Below are 13,651 nucleotides of genomic sequence, written 5' to 3'. Positions count from 1 at the left end.
TAGGCAAAAAAAAATTGATAACCTTGACTTATCTACAAGAGAAATCTGTCTGAAATAACATAATTTTCTCAGATTTAAGGGTTCTTGGGTACAGTAAGTTGCTAGGGAGTGACATGAAGGCTCTGCATTCCCAGCAAACCACTCCCTAGCAGTGCTAGGGCGTGACATGCAGGCTCTGCATGCAAAGCGAACCACCAATTATGATCCGAAAAACCAAAGCCGTCCCCGCTAGTTAAACTTCAAAATGAGTCAGCAAAAGGTAGAACGCTACAAAATCACCTCAATCATTATGCAATGTACACATTTTTGGCCCCGCCCCACCCCACCCAATTTTAGATCATCATCATCATCATCATCATCATCATCATCATCATCATCATCATCATCAGGCGTACTGTCATCACTCAAAGCCTCCATACCCAGGGTGAACAAGAGGAGACCAACCTGTGCCAGGCCCAGGCACTTGTGGACGTTCTCTGAGAGGTAGATCATGTCTCCGTCCTCCGACAGCACCATGAGGAACCCCTCCAGGGCCTTCAGGTAGGAGCCGCTCAGCCGGGCCCCCAGCTCACTCTCCTCCGGGGCCGCCTCCGCCACGGGCCCATCTGCGGCCCAGAGGAACACATTCACGTTACATTTAGTGGGTTTAGCAGACATGTTGACCCAAAGCAACCTACAACACACGTACAACAGGATGTACGTGTTGCGTCCGGGCGTACAACATACAATAAGTACGTTAAGAGGGGTATGGTGGGGTAAAGGGGGGAGGCTATGCAGAGTCTAGGTCAGGGGTCACCAACACAGTGCCCGCGGGCACCATGGCGCCCGCAAGGACCACATGAGGCGCCCGCAGGCCTGTTCTAAAAATGGCACTACACTCCACATTCTTCAACAACTCTTTCCCACCTTTTTTAAGTCATTGTTGATAATTATTGTGAGAAATCATTAACATGACTTAATTAATTAACATGTCTTCACATAGATGAGTATCAATAATAATAATATATAACTTAAAGGTTGGGTACGCGATTTGCGAAACGCCAGCAGATTTTGAAAATACACAACTCAAATGGTCCTACCCCCTCTCCTTCAACGCTGACTCTGACTCCACCCATTCCAAGTACCTGGACGTGCAATCATGCACGAGCGCGAACAGAGATGCGCGAGAGCGAGCCAGGCTAGCGTAGGTTCTATTTCATGTAGGCTACGCCGTCTAGGCTTCGCCTTATGGGCTTGTCCCGTGCGCGCGCTGGCGCGCGCTGAAAATTCAAACTATGCACCTATCAGCGTGGGCACCGCCCACATTTCCCACGGTATCGTGTCTATATAACGCGGTGTATACCGTCGCTCATCCTCCCTTTTCTTTCAGCACTTGTGCTTATCAGCGAGAAATTGAGAACTACTATTAAGAAGAAGATGAAGACTTAAACACGGATCTCCCGAGCCGGTGGCAGCGGCTCGGGCGAGGCCGCGGACAAACGGCCCCTTTTCAGGGCCACCTGAGAGCGCTCCTGGAGCTAGGTCCTTTTCAGGACTCCTTTGCGCCTCCTGTCCCGCCTCCCTGGCACCGGGTGACGGGCACTTGGCGTGCTCTGTGTGCCTCGGCACCGACCACGCCGAGGCTGCTATGGCGGCCCCCGTCTCCTGTGTCGCCTGCCGGGAGCTGCCTGAAGAGGGGATCCTCTCCAGGCATCTCTTCTTTTCCCCTGCGGTGGACCTGACGCGATGGCATCATCGACGCCGACGACGACGCCTCCATGGACGGCGACTCGGCGTCCGGTTTTTCCCGCTCTCGGGTTACAACCGCCACCGTCGCGGGGAGATCATGGGTGAGGCGGCGGCCATCAAAGGGTTTCCCATGCCGGCCCCGCCTCTCGCCCCCGTATCTGACGATATGCAGGGCGAGTGCTTTCGCACCCCATCTGCTTCCCGGCGGGTTACCCCTTGTTCCCGCCTGTGCAGCACTTGTTTACTGCTGCAGGTGGGGACCCTTCTACCCTGAAGGCTCCGGTAAGCGAGGGGGATCCCTCGCCTGGAGCCTCCACTGGCAGCGCTTCTCTGTCCGGGCGCCGGATGGCGCCCTAACGAAAAGCCGCTGCCCCCCGACCGCCTCCAGAAGCAGATTGTCGGCCTAACGGACGTTAGGCCGACAATCCGCGACGGCGGTCAACAACATCGCCCTGCTCTCCTCTGCCATGGTCTCCTTGTTTGCTGACAGGGAGGCCTACGGCCCGGAGGAAGCCGTGAGATGGCTGGCGGTTTCCCGCTTTTTCCAGCGCCATCCTCCAGCTATGCCAGCCGATAGCCGTTTCGGCCGGCCGGCATATGGCGTGGGCTACCATGATTCAAAGGGTCATATGGCTCTCCCACACTGCGGTGCAGGAACGAGAGCGGGCCAGCCTCGTCCAGGGTCCACTAGCGCCTGATGGCCTATTTGGTCCCCGGTTCTCCGAGGTGCTCGCGCACCAGCAGTCAGTCCGTGAGAATCGTTCCCGGTTCGGGGCGATTCTCACGTGCTCCTCCCACCAGCAGGCTGGGAGGAGGCGGGGTCCAGACCGGTCCCAGTGTTCCAGGGGGCCGCCTCCGATTCCTGCCCCGGTGCCGCAGCAGCCGGGTAGAGCAGCGCCACGGACCGGTAAGTTCCGGAAGCTTGCTCCTACTTTTTCTTTCCCTATTAAAAAAAAAAGAAAAAGTAAAGACCGTTCGGCCGAACAGCGGTAGGCTACATGGTACCTAAAGAGCGATATTCCTCAGGCCACCTGCGTCCTACGCTTGTGGTGCGTTCCTCCATGTTGCCTCTTCCCCCCTCTCAGCCCTGTGGCTGTAGGGTGGCGGTCGGACGGCTTGTTCACATGGCCTCTGGTTCACCTGCTTCTAAGAAGCGGCGTCCCTTGGAGCCTCGTGGACGGATCAGAGACTCGTTGCACGAGCCCGTGGATACGGCCGCTTATACCGGTCTCCTGGTTCCCCACATTATAGGTGAGGAGATGGGTCCGCGGACAGGTGCTGCGGCCGGACGGCTCGCTCCCTGTTCAGCGGGCACGAGCGCGACGTCTAGACAGCTCGTTGTTTTTACAACTGCTAGTTGTGGTACGTCTCCTACGCTCGCTGAGCCTCCTCCCTTTCATGGGGAGCCCCCCATGGTTCACACGCAGTGTGAAGGCGGTAGGGGCAGAGGAATACGGGTTATTCCTGGACGGTCTTCCTCAGCTGTCGGCTCACCCTCTCTCCAACCGCTATGCGTGTTGGCAAGAGCGGTGCGTTCTGCCATCGTGGTTGGACACCACGTTGAGATGGGGCCATCCCATACAGTTCAAGCGTTGTCCCCCACCCTTTATGGGGTTGGTGGAGACCACGCTACGGGACCCGGCTGCGAGCACGGGTCTTGCAGCAGAGGTGGCACGTCTCTTGGTAAAGGGGTCCATCACTGTCGTTCCCCCCCACGAGTCTCACCTAGGTTTTTATTCCCGCTACTTCCTGGTTTCCAAGAAGTCAGGGGAAATTAGACCTATTCTGGATCTTCGCGTGTTCAACAGATTCGTTGCCACGAGGAAGTTCAGAATGCTCACGGTCGGAGCATTGTTCCGGTGTGTGAGAGAGGACGATTGGTTCACATCCCTGGATCTCAAGGATGCTTACTTCCACGTCCCTGTTCGGCAGGCGCACAGGAAGTTTCTCCGCTTTGCCTTTATGGGGATGGCGTACGAGTACCAGTGTCTGCCGTTCGGCTATTCCCTGGCTCCGCGCACCTTCTCGAAGTGTGTGGAGACGGTGTTGGAACCGCTCAGACGTCAGGGAAAGAGGATTATTTTCTACCTAGACGATCTGCTTATTCTGAGCAACTCAGAAGAGACCGCGAGAAGGGACACCATGTTGGTGATAAACCATCTCTCCTTCCTGGGTTTTGCCATCAACTGGGAGAAGAGCTCCCCGCTCCCCAGCCGGCAGACAGTCTACTTGGGGCTTTGCCTAGACTCAGCCACCATGACTGCGATGCTTTCGCCTCCTCGGCGAGACGCCATCCTGTCGGCGCTCTCCCGTTTTCACGTTCGCAGAAACGTGACCGCACTGTCCACCATGCGCCTGTTGGGGCTGATGGCAGCTGCCCACCCCGTGGTCCCCCTGGGTCTGCTTTTTATGCGCAGACTCCAGCGGTGGTTTGCTCGCCAACGGTTGGACCCCAGGCGACACAAGCTCAGGGTGCTCCTCGTCCCCCGTTCGGTGTCGCCAGACCTGGAATATTGGAAAGGACCCTCCGCCCTTCTCAAGGGTGTTCCACTGGGCAGGGTGGCGTCCTACGTAGTGGTCTTCACGGACGCCTCGTTGACGGGTTGGGGAGGAACGTGCCTCTCTCACTCGGTCGGAGACGAGTGGCGCACGCCCCCTACAGCACACATAAATGTGTTGGAACTCGACGCAGTGAGGAAAGTGCTGTTGCATTTCTTTCACCTGGTGCGCGGCCGCCACGTTCTGATCAGGACAGACAGCGTGTCGGCGGCGGCGTACATCAACAGACAGGGGGGAGTCCGCTCCCCTGCTCTCCACCGAAAGGCGGTCGAGCTCTGGCTTTGGGCTCATCAGTATCTCCGCAGTCTGAGAGCCCTGCATATCGCGGGCGCCCAGAACTTTGGGACGGACCTCATGTCTCGAGGCGGTCCCCGCCGAGACGAGTGGCGGTTACATCCCGACATTGTCAGATTGATCTGGCAGAGGTTCGGGACAGCGCAGGTGGACCTCTTCGCGTCCCGGGAGAACACGCACTGCAGGTGGTGGTTCTCCCTCAGCCCTCGGGATCTTCCCCCGTTGGGGGTAGATGCGTTGGCACACACACCTTGGCCGCGGGCTCTCTTGTATGCGTTCCCCCCGCTCCAGCTGATCCTTCCTCTTCTGGAACGGGTCAGACAGGAGAGACTGTCCCTGATATTAGTGGCCCCGGAGAACCGTTCAGCTCTGTGGTTTCCAGAGCTGGCCGCGCTCTCGCGGTCGGCGCCTTGGCCAGTACCATTCAGGCCGGATGCGCTTTCACAGGCCCACGGGACGGTGCACCACCAGCCCGATGTCTCGGGACGGCTGTTGGTTTGGCTCCTGAGAGGTTGATCCTGCAGGGCAAAGGTTTGCCTGAGACGGTTATCAACACTATTCAGAGTGCTCGTGCGCCTTCTACTTCTTCCCTCTATGCGGCGAAGTGGTGCGCCTTCTCTAATTGGTGTGAGACGAACCACGCTGTCCCATCTCAATGCGAGGTGGGAAGCGTGCTTTCGTTTCTGCAAAACTTATTGGAAAAAGGTTTGGCTTTCTCCACTATCAAGGTCTATGCGGCAGCCGTTTCGGCTGGCCATGCAGGCTGTGATGGTGGACCGATCTTCAGCCATCCACTGGTCAAGAGATTCTTGCGTGGGGCTAGACGGGTTAGGCCTGTTTCACGCGTGCTTACACCACGCTGGGATCTCCCCACCGTGTTGCGCGGATTGTCCAGGGATCCTTTCGAGCCTCTCTCCCAGGCCCCTTTGGATGCCCTGTCATTTAAGACGGCGCTCTTGTTGGCCTTGGTTTCTGCCAAGCGGGCCGGTGAGCTAACCGCTCTGTCTGTCAGCCCGAGTTGCTTGTTGCTAAACGAGGACAGCTCCTTCGCGTTGCTCAGACCTAATCCTGCGTTCCTCCCGAAGAACATTAATAGTTCTTTTCGGTCGAGGGATATTGTGCTTAAGGCTTTTCACCCCCCGCCTCATTCTAGTGAGGCGGAGGCTGAGTTGCATCTCCTGTGCCCGGTTCGGGCGTTGGCTATGTACGTGAATCGCTCGGCAGCGTTCCGCTCCACACAACAGTTGTTTGTGTGTTATAGCGACGCTAGCAGGGGCCGCGCTCTCTCTAAGCAGCGGTTTTCTCGCTGGGTATGTGAGGGTGTTTGCCTAGCCTACTCTCGGCAGGGCTTGGCGCCACCGTTGGGCGTTAAAGCTCACTCCACACGGAGCGTGGCCGCTTCAACGGCTCTACTCAAGGGCGTTTCGGTGGAAGACATCTGCGCGGCTGCGTCTTGGTCTTCCCTCGGCCTCTTTGTCCGTTTTTACATGTTAGACATGTCCAGGGGCTCACTCGGCAACTCTGTGCTAGAGTCCGGGACCCCTTTTTACGGCTTAAGAATATAGACATGTTCTTTAAAGCGGCGTGGTTGGATTTCCTCTCGCCGGCTGGCGAGTTGGTCTTGATTACCAGTCTCTTACTCTCCCACCTTTTTTCAAATGAAAAACAGGCTAGGGGGTTTTCTATTGGCTCGCCAATTGTCTGGTGGTTTTGTTTACCAGTGAGGCACTCCCGCCGTTTTTTTCAAATAAGAAACGGCCGAGAGAGTCCCATTATTGGAGAGCCGAATTCCGTAGCTCCGCCCCCGGTGGTAGCGGACCTAATGGAAACCGTGTTGCTCTGGTTTTCTTTTCCTTTTCATGGGTTCCATGAAGCACGGAATAGAGCCGGAGTCTTTACAGACTCACTTTTTTCTCCCTTGATCATTGCGTTGCTTGATCTAGGAGGAATTAGTTTTTATAAAGCTGTTGTGTTTTACACTTCCTTGGCTTTTTGAGTCTTAATGTGTTCTGGTGACTTAGGTCGTTTTGACTGGGGTCCAGCAGGAGTACATTGATCGGGCTCCGCTCGCAGCTTCACCTTAGCCCATAAGGCGAAGCCTAGACGGCGTAGCCTACATGAAATAGAACGATAGTTATGTTATTATAACTCTAGTTCTATGATTGTAGGCGTAGCCGTCTAGTTTCCCACCTGCTGTACCCTCCAAATGCTGAAAGAAAAGCGTGGAGGATGAGCGACGGTATACACCGCGTTATATAGACACGATACCGTGGGAAATGTGGGCGGTGCCCACGCTGATAGGTGCATAGTTTGAATTTTCAGCGCGCGCCAGCGCGCGCACGGGACAAGCCCATAAGGCGAAGCCTAGACGGCTACGCCTACAATCATAGAACTAGAGTTATAATAACATAACTATCGTTTTCGTTTAACAACATGGCACTACATTCAGCTGTAAATTGCACCCAGTACCGCGGGAAGTAGGGGTTTTGGGGGTGCTGCAACACCCCCTGTCCGAGGCCCTGTCTTATCACAGAAAACGATCATTTCTAAAAACCAAAGTGGAGATTTCTGAAAACGCCGGTTATGTGTTGTATCAACGGGGAGAAACGGGATTTTAGGTTCTGAAGCGTCACATTATGCACCAGGAAATGCTTAACGTCATGTGAGCGTCCGCTGTACCGTATTGGTCCGAATATAAACACAAACCCCATTGTAATACGACCTATATTTGGAAAAAAGATTTGAAGACCAGCTCTTGATTTCATGAATAAATAAATTGTATTAAAGGCACCCAGTGCAACTTTCGAGGCTTAAAAATAAACATTCAATTTCTAGTCTTTTTTACACGTAGTAAGTTTCAATAACTCCATACCATTACATACCGACATTCAAGCAGCAAAGATGAGACGTCGTTGTGTGGTGAGAACTGATAGAAAATCGATAACAACAACAATGCCGCCATTTTCTTTATTTTTTGTAACCTACAATAAATAAAGCAGGCTTCCAGTCAATGGAAAAATGGCTTCTCCCCACCGGCGATTGTTGTCGTTTACTATTTTCTATTAGTTCTCACCACACAGCGACGTCTCATCTTTGCTCCTTGAATGTCGATATGTAATGGTATGGAGTTATTGAAACTTACTATGTGTAAAAAAGACTAGAAATTGAATGTTTATTTTTCATTGAATGTTTACATAAAGTTGCACTGGGTGCCTTTAATTGAAATAATATACGAAAATAAAAAGGCATAGAATAAAACACTGCATTGCCACTAAACAGTAGGCCTAGTGCAAATAGGCCGTACTGATGTGTACACCAAAGACTTCCTGACACTCCTCTGCCCCGCTGTGTTCGCTCTGGCTGTGGTCGCTCCGAACTGTTTCGGCCCGTGGCAAAGCGAGTCATCCTCGCTGCTGTCCAAGGCATGTTGAGACGCAGCATTTATTTAATGCTCATATGTCCTAGTGCTGAAAAAATGTTATATGAAAAAGTGTGAGGGTAGCGGTGGTGCGCTAAACTTGTTCTGTGAGCAGCTGGATGTGAACCATGGTGTGAAGGAAGTGAACACAACGATCGATTTTCAACTGTGCGCGCATGCACTGGTGTAATTGAGCTGCGCTGCTATATATCTTTTTTATCAATGTGACGAGTTGCGAGTCTAGTGCAGGCCGGGTTTTTTTCCCAGCACCCCCTGCTGAGAATACGTTCTCGCGGCTATGGTTGCACCAGATGTTATAAACATTAAACGGTCACATAAATCATTACTATTTTTAGAAAATGTATGTTTGTTTCATATAATTGTATTGGAAGTCCTGGTTTTCACTAGGGTTGCCGCGGTGTGGACATTTTCACACCGAGTAATACACTCGTCTCAACACCGGTATTACCGAGTATAAACGGTATAAACTTTGAAACTAGGTCAACCGCCACACAAGCATCGGTTTTTAGACCCTTCTCGTCCTTCAGTTGCCGCCAACGTTCAAAAGCAGCGCCTAGGATTATTCTTGATTTCAGTTTTTCTTTCAGCGTTTTTATTATCAATTACTCTCTGAAAAAGAGTTTTCCTTCTCTTTGCTGGTGGTGGTGGTGGTGTTCCAGTAGATACCGCAGGATAACAACAAACAGGAGCTTGCTCTGGGTCACGAGCTCTGGGTCACGAGTACTGCACGAAGGGGCGGGGCGCGGGGGAGGGGGAGTGCAGTACGACCGTTTGATTGACGTACTTACTGTCCAATGAAACTCGGTGGCAATGGAAATTATTGGCTGGAGTTTTTCGAGCCCTGCCCGTTCCACAGATGATTGACAAGTTTAATTTTCATGTCAGTACTTCTAACTCAGTGGCTGTAAGCGGGTTATGATAAGGATTTCAAGTAATTTTGCAAAAATGGCCAAAAAAGCGAATCACCTACGCAACCTTTAAGGCAAACTGAGCAAATTTGTTATTTCAGAAGAGTGTATAGAACTGGGTGCCCTTCGTAGGACTCAGTACCCATGAAGTAGCTCTCAGGTTCAAAAAGGTTGGTGACCCCTGGTCTAGGTGAACTCTGAACACGCGAGTCTTGAGTCTTTTGCAGAAGCTGGTGAGCGACTCTGCGGTCCTGACCCCGGCAGGGAGCCCGTTCCACCACTGCAGTGCCACGACAGAGAGGAGCTGTGACTCCGATGATCGACCTTTGCTTGCTCAAAGAACCGGCATGGGCATGGGAGAGTGGGTGGGTGTTGAATTTAGGTGTACCACTAAATCTGCATCAAGATGTGCGGACCGCCTCACACGCCGATGGTTCATAATGGATAAATAGCCATGCAGGGCACCAGTGTTACTGGAAGTAGGCCCTGGCCGGGGGAGACGGTGGAAACAGCGAGTCAGCAGCGCTGCTTGTGCTCCAAGGGTTTTTTTAGCACCCGAATTAACATGAAAAGTCAACGGAAAAACTCAAAATGGAAAATTTCTGTTGAATGGACAAAGCGGCGCTATTCTTAAAATAATAGCAAGCCAGAGAACTACATAAAAAGACAGAACGTTATTTATTTTAAATACATTTTTGCCTAGATGTATAATATTTTTTATATTGTTGTTCATTGGTCCATTTCAGGTTTCAAATCCCAGGTAGCACCTGCAGTAGGATCTCGTACCTCCGGTGGCTCGCTGACCCTGATGACCCTTTTCCATAGGTCCTTTGTTGAGTCAGTTGTCACCTTCTCCTTAATCTGCCGGTGTGGGTCTATCACTGTAAAACTAAAAAACTTATTTTCCAAGTTAATTAAGGTGAGCAGCCGTATCACAGGTTCTAAGCAGAAAGGCCTGGAGGAACTTTATCAGAATCAGATGCTAAAAAGGGTTGAATCTATCCTGTGAAATAGTTCTCATCCCTTACAGGCTGAATTTCAGATGTTGCCATCCGGATCACACTTTAAACTCCCACGACTCAAAACCAACAGATATACACTCTTTTGTTCCCTCTACTTCTAAATTCTATAAAGAACCGTAAATAACACCTATAACACCTAAATAACAACTTGTTGACCTGGATTTGTATACTAATTACTGCACAACAAATTGCCCCATTGGGGGACAATAAAGTATTTTGAACTTGAACTAAGACCCTGTTCTAAACAATCAGACACAGCCTGGAGCAGCTCTGAATACCCCGGGTACTTTGAATCACTGCTTCATGGGAAGGAATGAGAGCTAAAACCATCCAAAGGCTTTCCTTCTGTCCGTGCCAACATGTCTGGCTCAGCACAGCAACGCAGTGAGAATATCTGGCCACCATGGCATTTATCCAATTCCCCTTTCAATATGTAATATAATATAAAACACATGTCACCACCATATTTAAGGATGTGACATCATGATGAAGGTTCTACTGAGTGGAGCCCTGGGCGCTGTTGGGCGGAGCCCCACCTGGGCGGAGCCTAATATGGCCTAATAGTGGAGCCCTAATATGAGCGGAGTCCTCACCGGTGCCGAGCAGCTTCATCATGCGCAGGTAGCTGATGGTGAGCCTCATGATGGAGGCCTTGTCCAGGTTGGCCCGGACGCTGTGGGGCATGGGCAGCTCCTGGGCCAGCTCGTAGAACACCTCCGACTCCTTCCCCCGCCGGCTGCGCGCCGCATCCCGAGACTTCTCCTTCCTGCGGTCCGAGCTCACCCTGCAGGGGGGGGGGTGACATGGGTGGGTGAGCGTTGGGGGTGGACATTTTCTGCTAAAAAAATTGTACTCCCCGATAACGATTCAGAATCCTGAACTTGAGGGTCGGCGGATACCGAGTATATACCGCTACAGCATCTAGCAATAGCAAAGGGTTCTCTTACGATGTCCACAATGTATAGTCGGTTAACTTACTGCCTAAAAACTTCTTTTTTTTTTGAACTAGATAATTTACATGAACAACCATAATTATAATACATTTGTATTCTTGTAGTTAAGCGTCCATGCATCCATGGTTTCCCGAATTGGTAGCTCGACACTCACATGGGTCGGAGATGACGCGTTTCCCTTTCCGACTTTCCACCTCTGACCGGTAACAAACGCAGCATAACACCGTAGTGTTTGTGATACTCTCTGCCTGTGTAGTAAATGAGCATGTGATGGTATCGGATCGGCACATAGACAGGCCGATACCGATGCCTAAAAGGCAGTATCGGAGGAATTTCCGATACTGGTATCGGAAAACAACTCTATTTGGGGGGGGCAGTGATGGACCCAATAGTTGGCCAGATAAAACATGTTGAGCAGATGCACACGCACACGCACACAACAATGGGGGTGGGTCTGAAGTGTAGCGCAGGCTACTTCATCGTCAGGTCCAAACGGAGCCGACTTATTCACAGACACTCCCTGGGAGAGATCGGCTTAAGACCAAGCCAGCGAGACCTCATTGGTGTGATTGGCTGGCGGAGGGGGCTTGCCCTGAGGGGCTCTTCAGTCAGGCTTGCTGGAGCGCAGCCAAGACTAAGTATCACACCAATCATGTTGACATTTATGCAGCCCGGCTCTCGGAGCGACCAGAGGAGAATGGCAGTTGAGCCGCAACAACACGGGGAAATAAAGTAATCGGCTGAACACGAGAAGGCTGAAGTTGTGTTTATAAATTCAGCCCGGGTGCAGGTTGTTTTGACAATATGTAATATGGTGTCGTCGGTGCATTGTATCTGCTGTGTTTTATCATGGTACTTATGCCGTTCTGGAAACACCTCAACCCATGACTGATGATTAAGATTGCAAAGTATATTTATATATACACACGGCGCTTGTGTCATGAAAAACAAAATATCACCAGATTCTCGCTTCCTTCACAGGATATAGATGGCATGGTTTAGTAAAAAAAGTTCAAAAATAAAACGAATCATGTAAATACACACTTCATTCACTGTGAATGCATGGTATACTTTAGATTACATTGTGAATGCTCCAGTATGAAAATGGCAAAGCACGAGGGTAATCCGTGTGGCTATCAAAGAGATAGACTAAGTCTTTACTTTTCACCCGATAGCCTGCAGTTCAGTCCACCGAGCAACTGGACAACCCGAAAATCCCTCAGGCTGCAACGCTCACAGCACTCAGGGACATATTGGAAAGAGATCGCAAGATGGAGGGGGCAATCTAAGAGCTGCCCATTCTGAAATTCAACCCTAATTAAATCGATCTGTTGCACATTAAGAGCAATACAATTAACCCCTGCTCGAGTGTCCTGCTGGCCAGCCGTCGTCGGGCCGAAGCGCATGTTATTAACATAAAGACGCCGTTCTCCTCTTTGAACCCTCATAAACACACCAGGCTGTTTAGGCAGGATGTTTTGGTCAGCGAAACACAAGAACATATTGTGCGCACAATGCCAGAGAAACGTCACTTTACATTACAGCTAACAAATCAATGGCCGAGGGGGATAATCAGGGGGACTGTAAAAGAGTGCTTCAGGTCTGATGCAACAATTCATCCTATATACATTGCACCAGTATTGGATCAGGAAACTGTCTGCTCTGCGAAGCTCAGTACAGGTTATTCCTGTTATACTTTAGTATCAGTATCATATAGACCACAAATGTACAGCTTTTGGTCTTTACAAGAAAAGGGAAGGCTTCTATTTATGAAAATAAAAGATTCTTTCAATGACGAGATGAGGCATGTTTGGGCTTTAGTAAGATCACTGAATAAATGCCTTTTAGTGTAGAGTCCTACTAGTAGTGGTGACAGGGGGGGGGGGGGGCAGCTTCAATGCCCAGAACCTTTTTTGAAAGCAGTCAAGTGGATACAAATCTGTATGGTACAGCAGGTCTGTATCAGAGCAGGATGAACAGACCTCAGGTCGGTATCAGAGCAGGATGAACAGACCTCAGGTCTGTATCAGAGCAGGATGAACAGGAGATCCAAGAGTTTATCATTGATGTCGAAATACTCTGTCAGCAGAATCAATTTTGTATCAGTGGTGTGGTCCAAAACCACAGCAAACACCTAGCCAAGCCTGGAATATTGATTATGCATATTGATTTAGACTTAAAGATGTATAATGTGAGTGTTCACATTATACATCATTCATGATTCATACAAACGTATGAATCAAAGTCCACCCAGCAGGGCTGCGAGGACCTCCTGGTAAAGACGACAGGCTCTGTGGTGAAACGTGAACACAAGGCAGATCTGTGTGAACATCCAGGCGGGCAGAGGGGCCGTAATTAGATAACACCACCGTGCACATGGCTAGCATGCCTGAGAGCGCTCTGCATGGCGTTTGTTTCCCTCAGCTAATTATCTCCCCCTTTTAGTTACGTTTAATTAGACTGATATGGCTGCAAAGTCACCCATCTATTCCGACTCATTTGTCGCGTTGTGATAAAATAGAATGTGCACGTTAGTGTGTAGAGCCATGGTTCCCACGGCTCCTCGTTTAGCTTCAACACATCACCAAGACTACTATGAATGCTATGGTGGCTGAAGTAGTCTGCTCATAGCTGCCCTTTATTTATTTAGGTTGATTGAGCGATGAAATTCCCCCCCATACCACGTTAACAGTTGTTCTGTCCTTTGTTTAATCCTTGGTACTCCTCTTTCACAGAGAAGGGAATCAG

The 13,651-nt window shown here is 50.7% G+C and overlaps 1 protein-coding gene across 3 annotated transcripts in view; it reads right to left on the bottom strand.

Moving 5' to 3' along the window:
- hif1aa (hypoxia inducible factor 1 subunit alpha a) overlaps window positions 1-13,651 on the bottom strand; it is a 30,533-nt gene that overhangs the window by 12,091 nt on the left and 4,791 nt on the right. Inside the window, exons 1-3 of one of the 3 annotated variants that reach the window (XM_056591058.1) lie at window positions 10,544-10,635; window positions 9,715-9,809; window positions 445-605 (exon numbers count right to left, since the gene is read on the bottom strand). In XM_056591058.1, coding sequence (XP_056447033.1) covers window positions 445-605; window positions 9,715-9,751 — 198 coding nt within the window. In that variant the 5' untranslated portion in view covers window positions 9,752-9,809; window positions 10,544-10,635. Of the gene's footprint in view, window positions 1-444; window positions 606-9,714; window positions 9,818-10,543; window positions 10,735-13,651 lie in introns of those variants that run through there. The other 2 variants (XM_056591057.1, XM_056591056.1) reach the window with 2 other exon arrangements.

This window comes from Gadus chalcogrammus, chromosome 5 (genome assembly GCF_026213295.1).
Source record: "Gadus chalcogrammus isolate NIFS_2021 chromosome 5, NIFS_Gcha_1.0, whole genome shotgun sequence".
Taxonomy (NCBI): domain Eukaryota; kingdom Metazoa; phylum Chordata; class Actinopteri; order Gadiformes; family Gadidae; genus Gadus; species Gadus chalcogrammus.
This window is presented reverse-complemented; position numbering and strand designations above follow the sequence as displayed.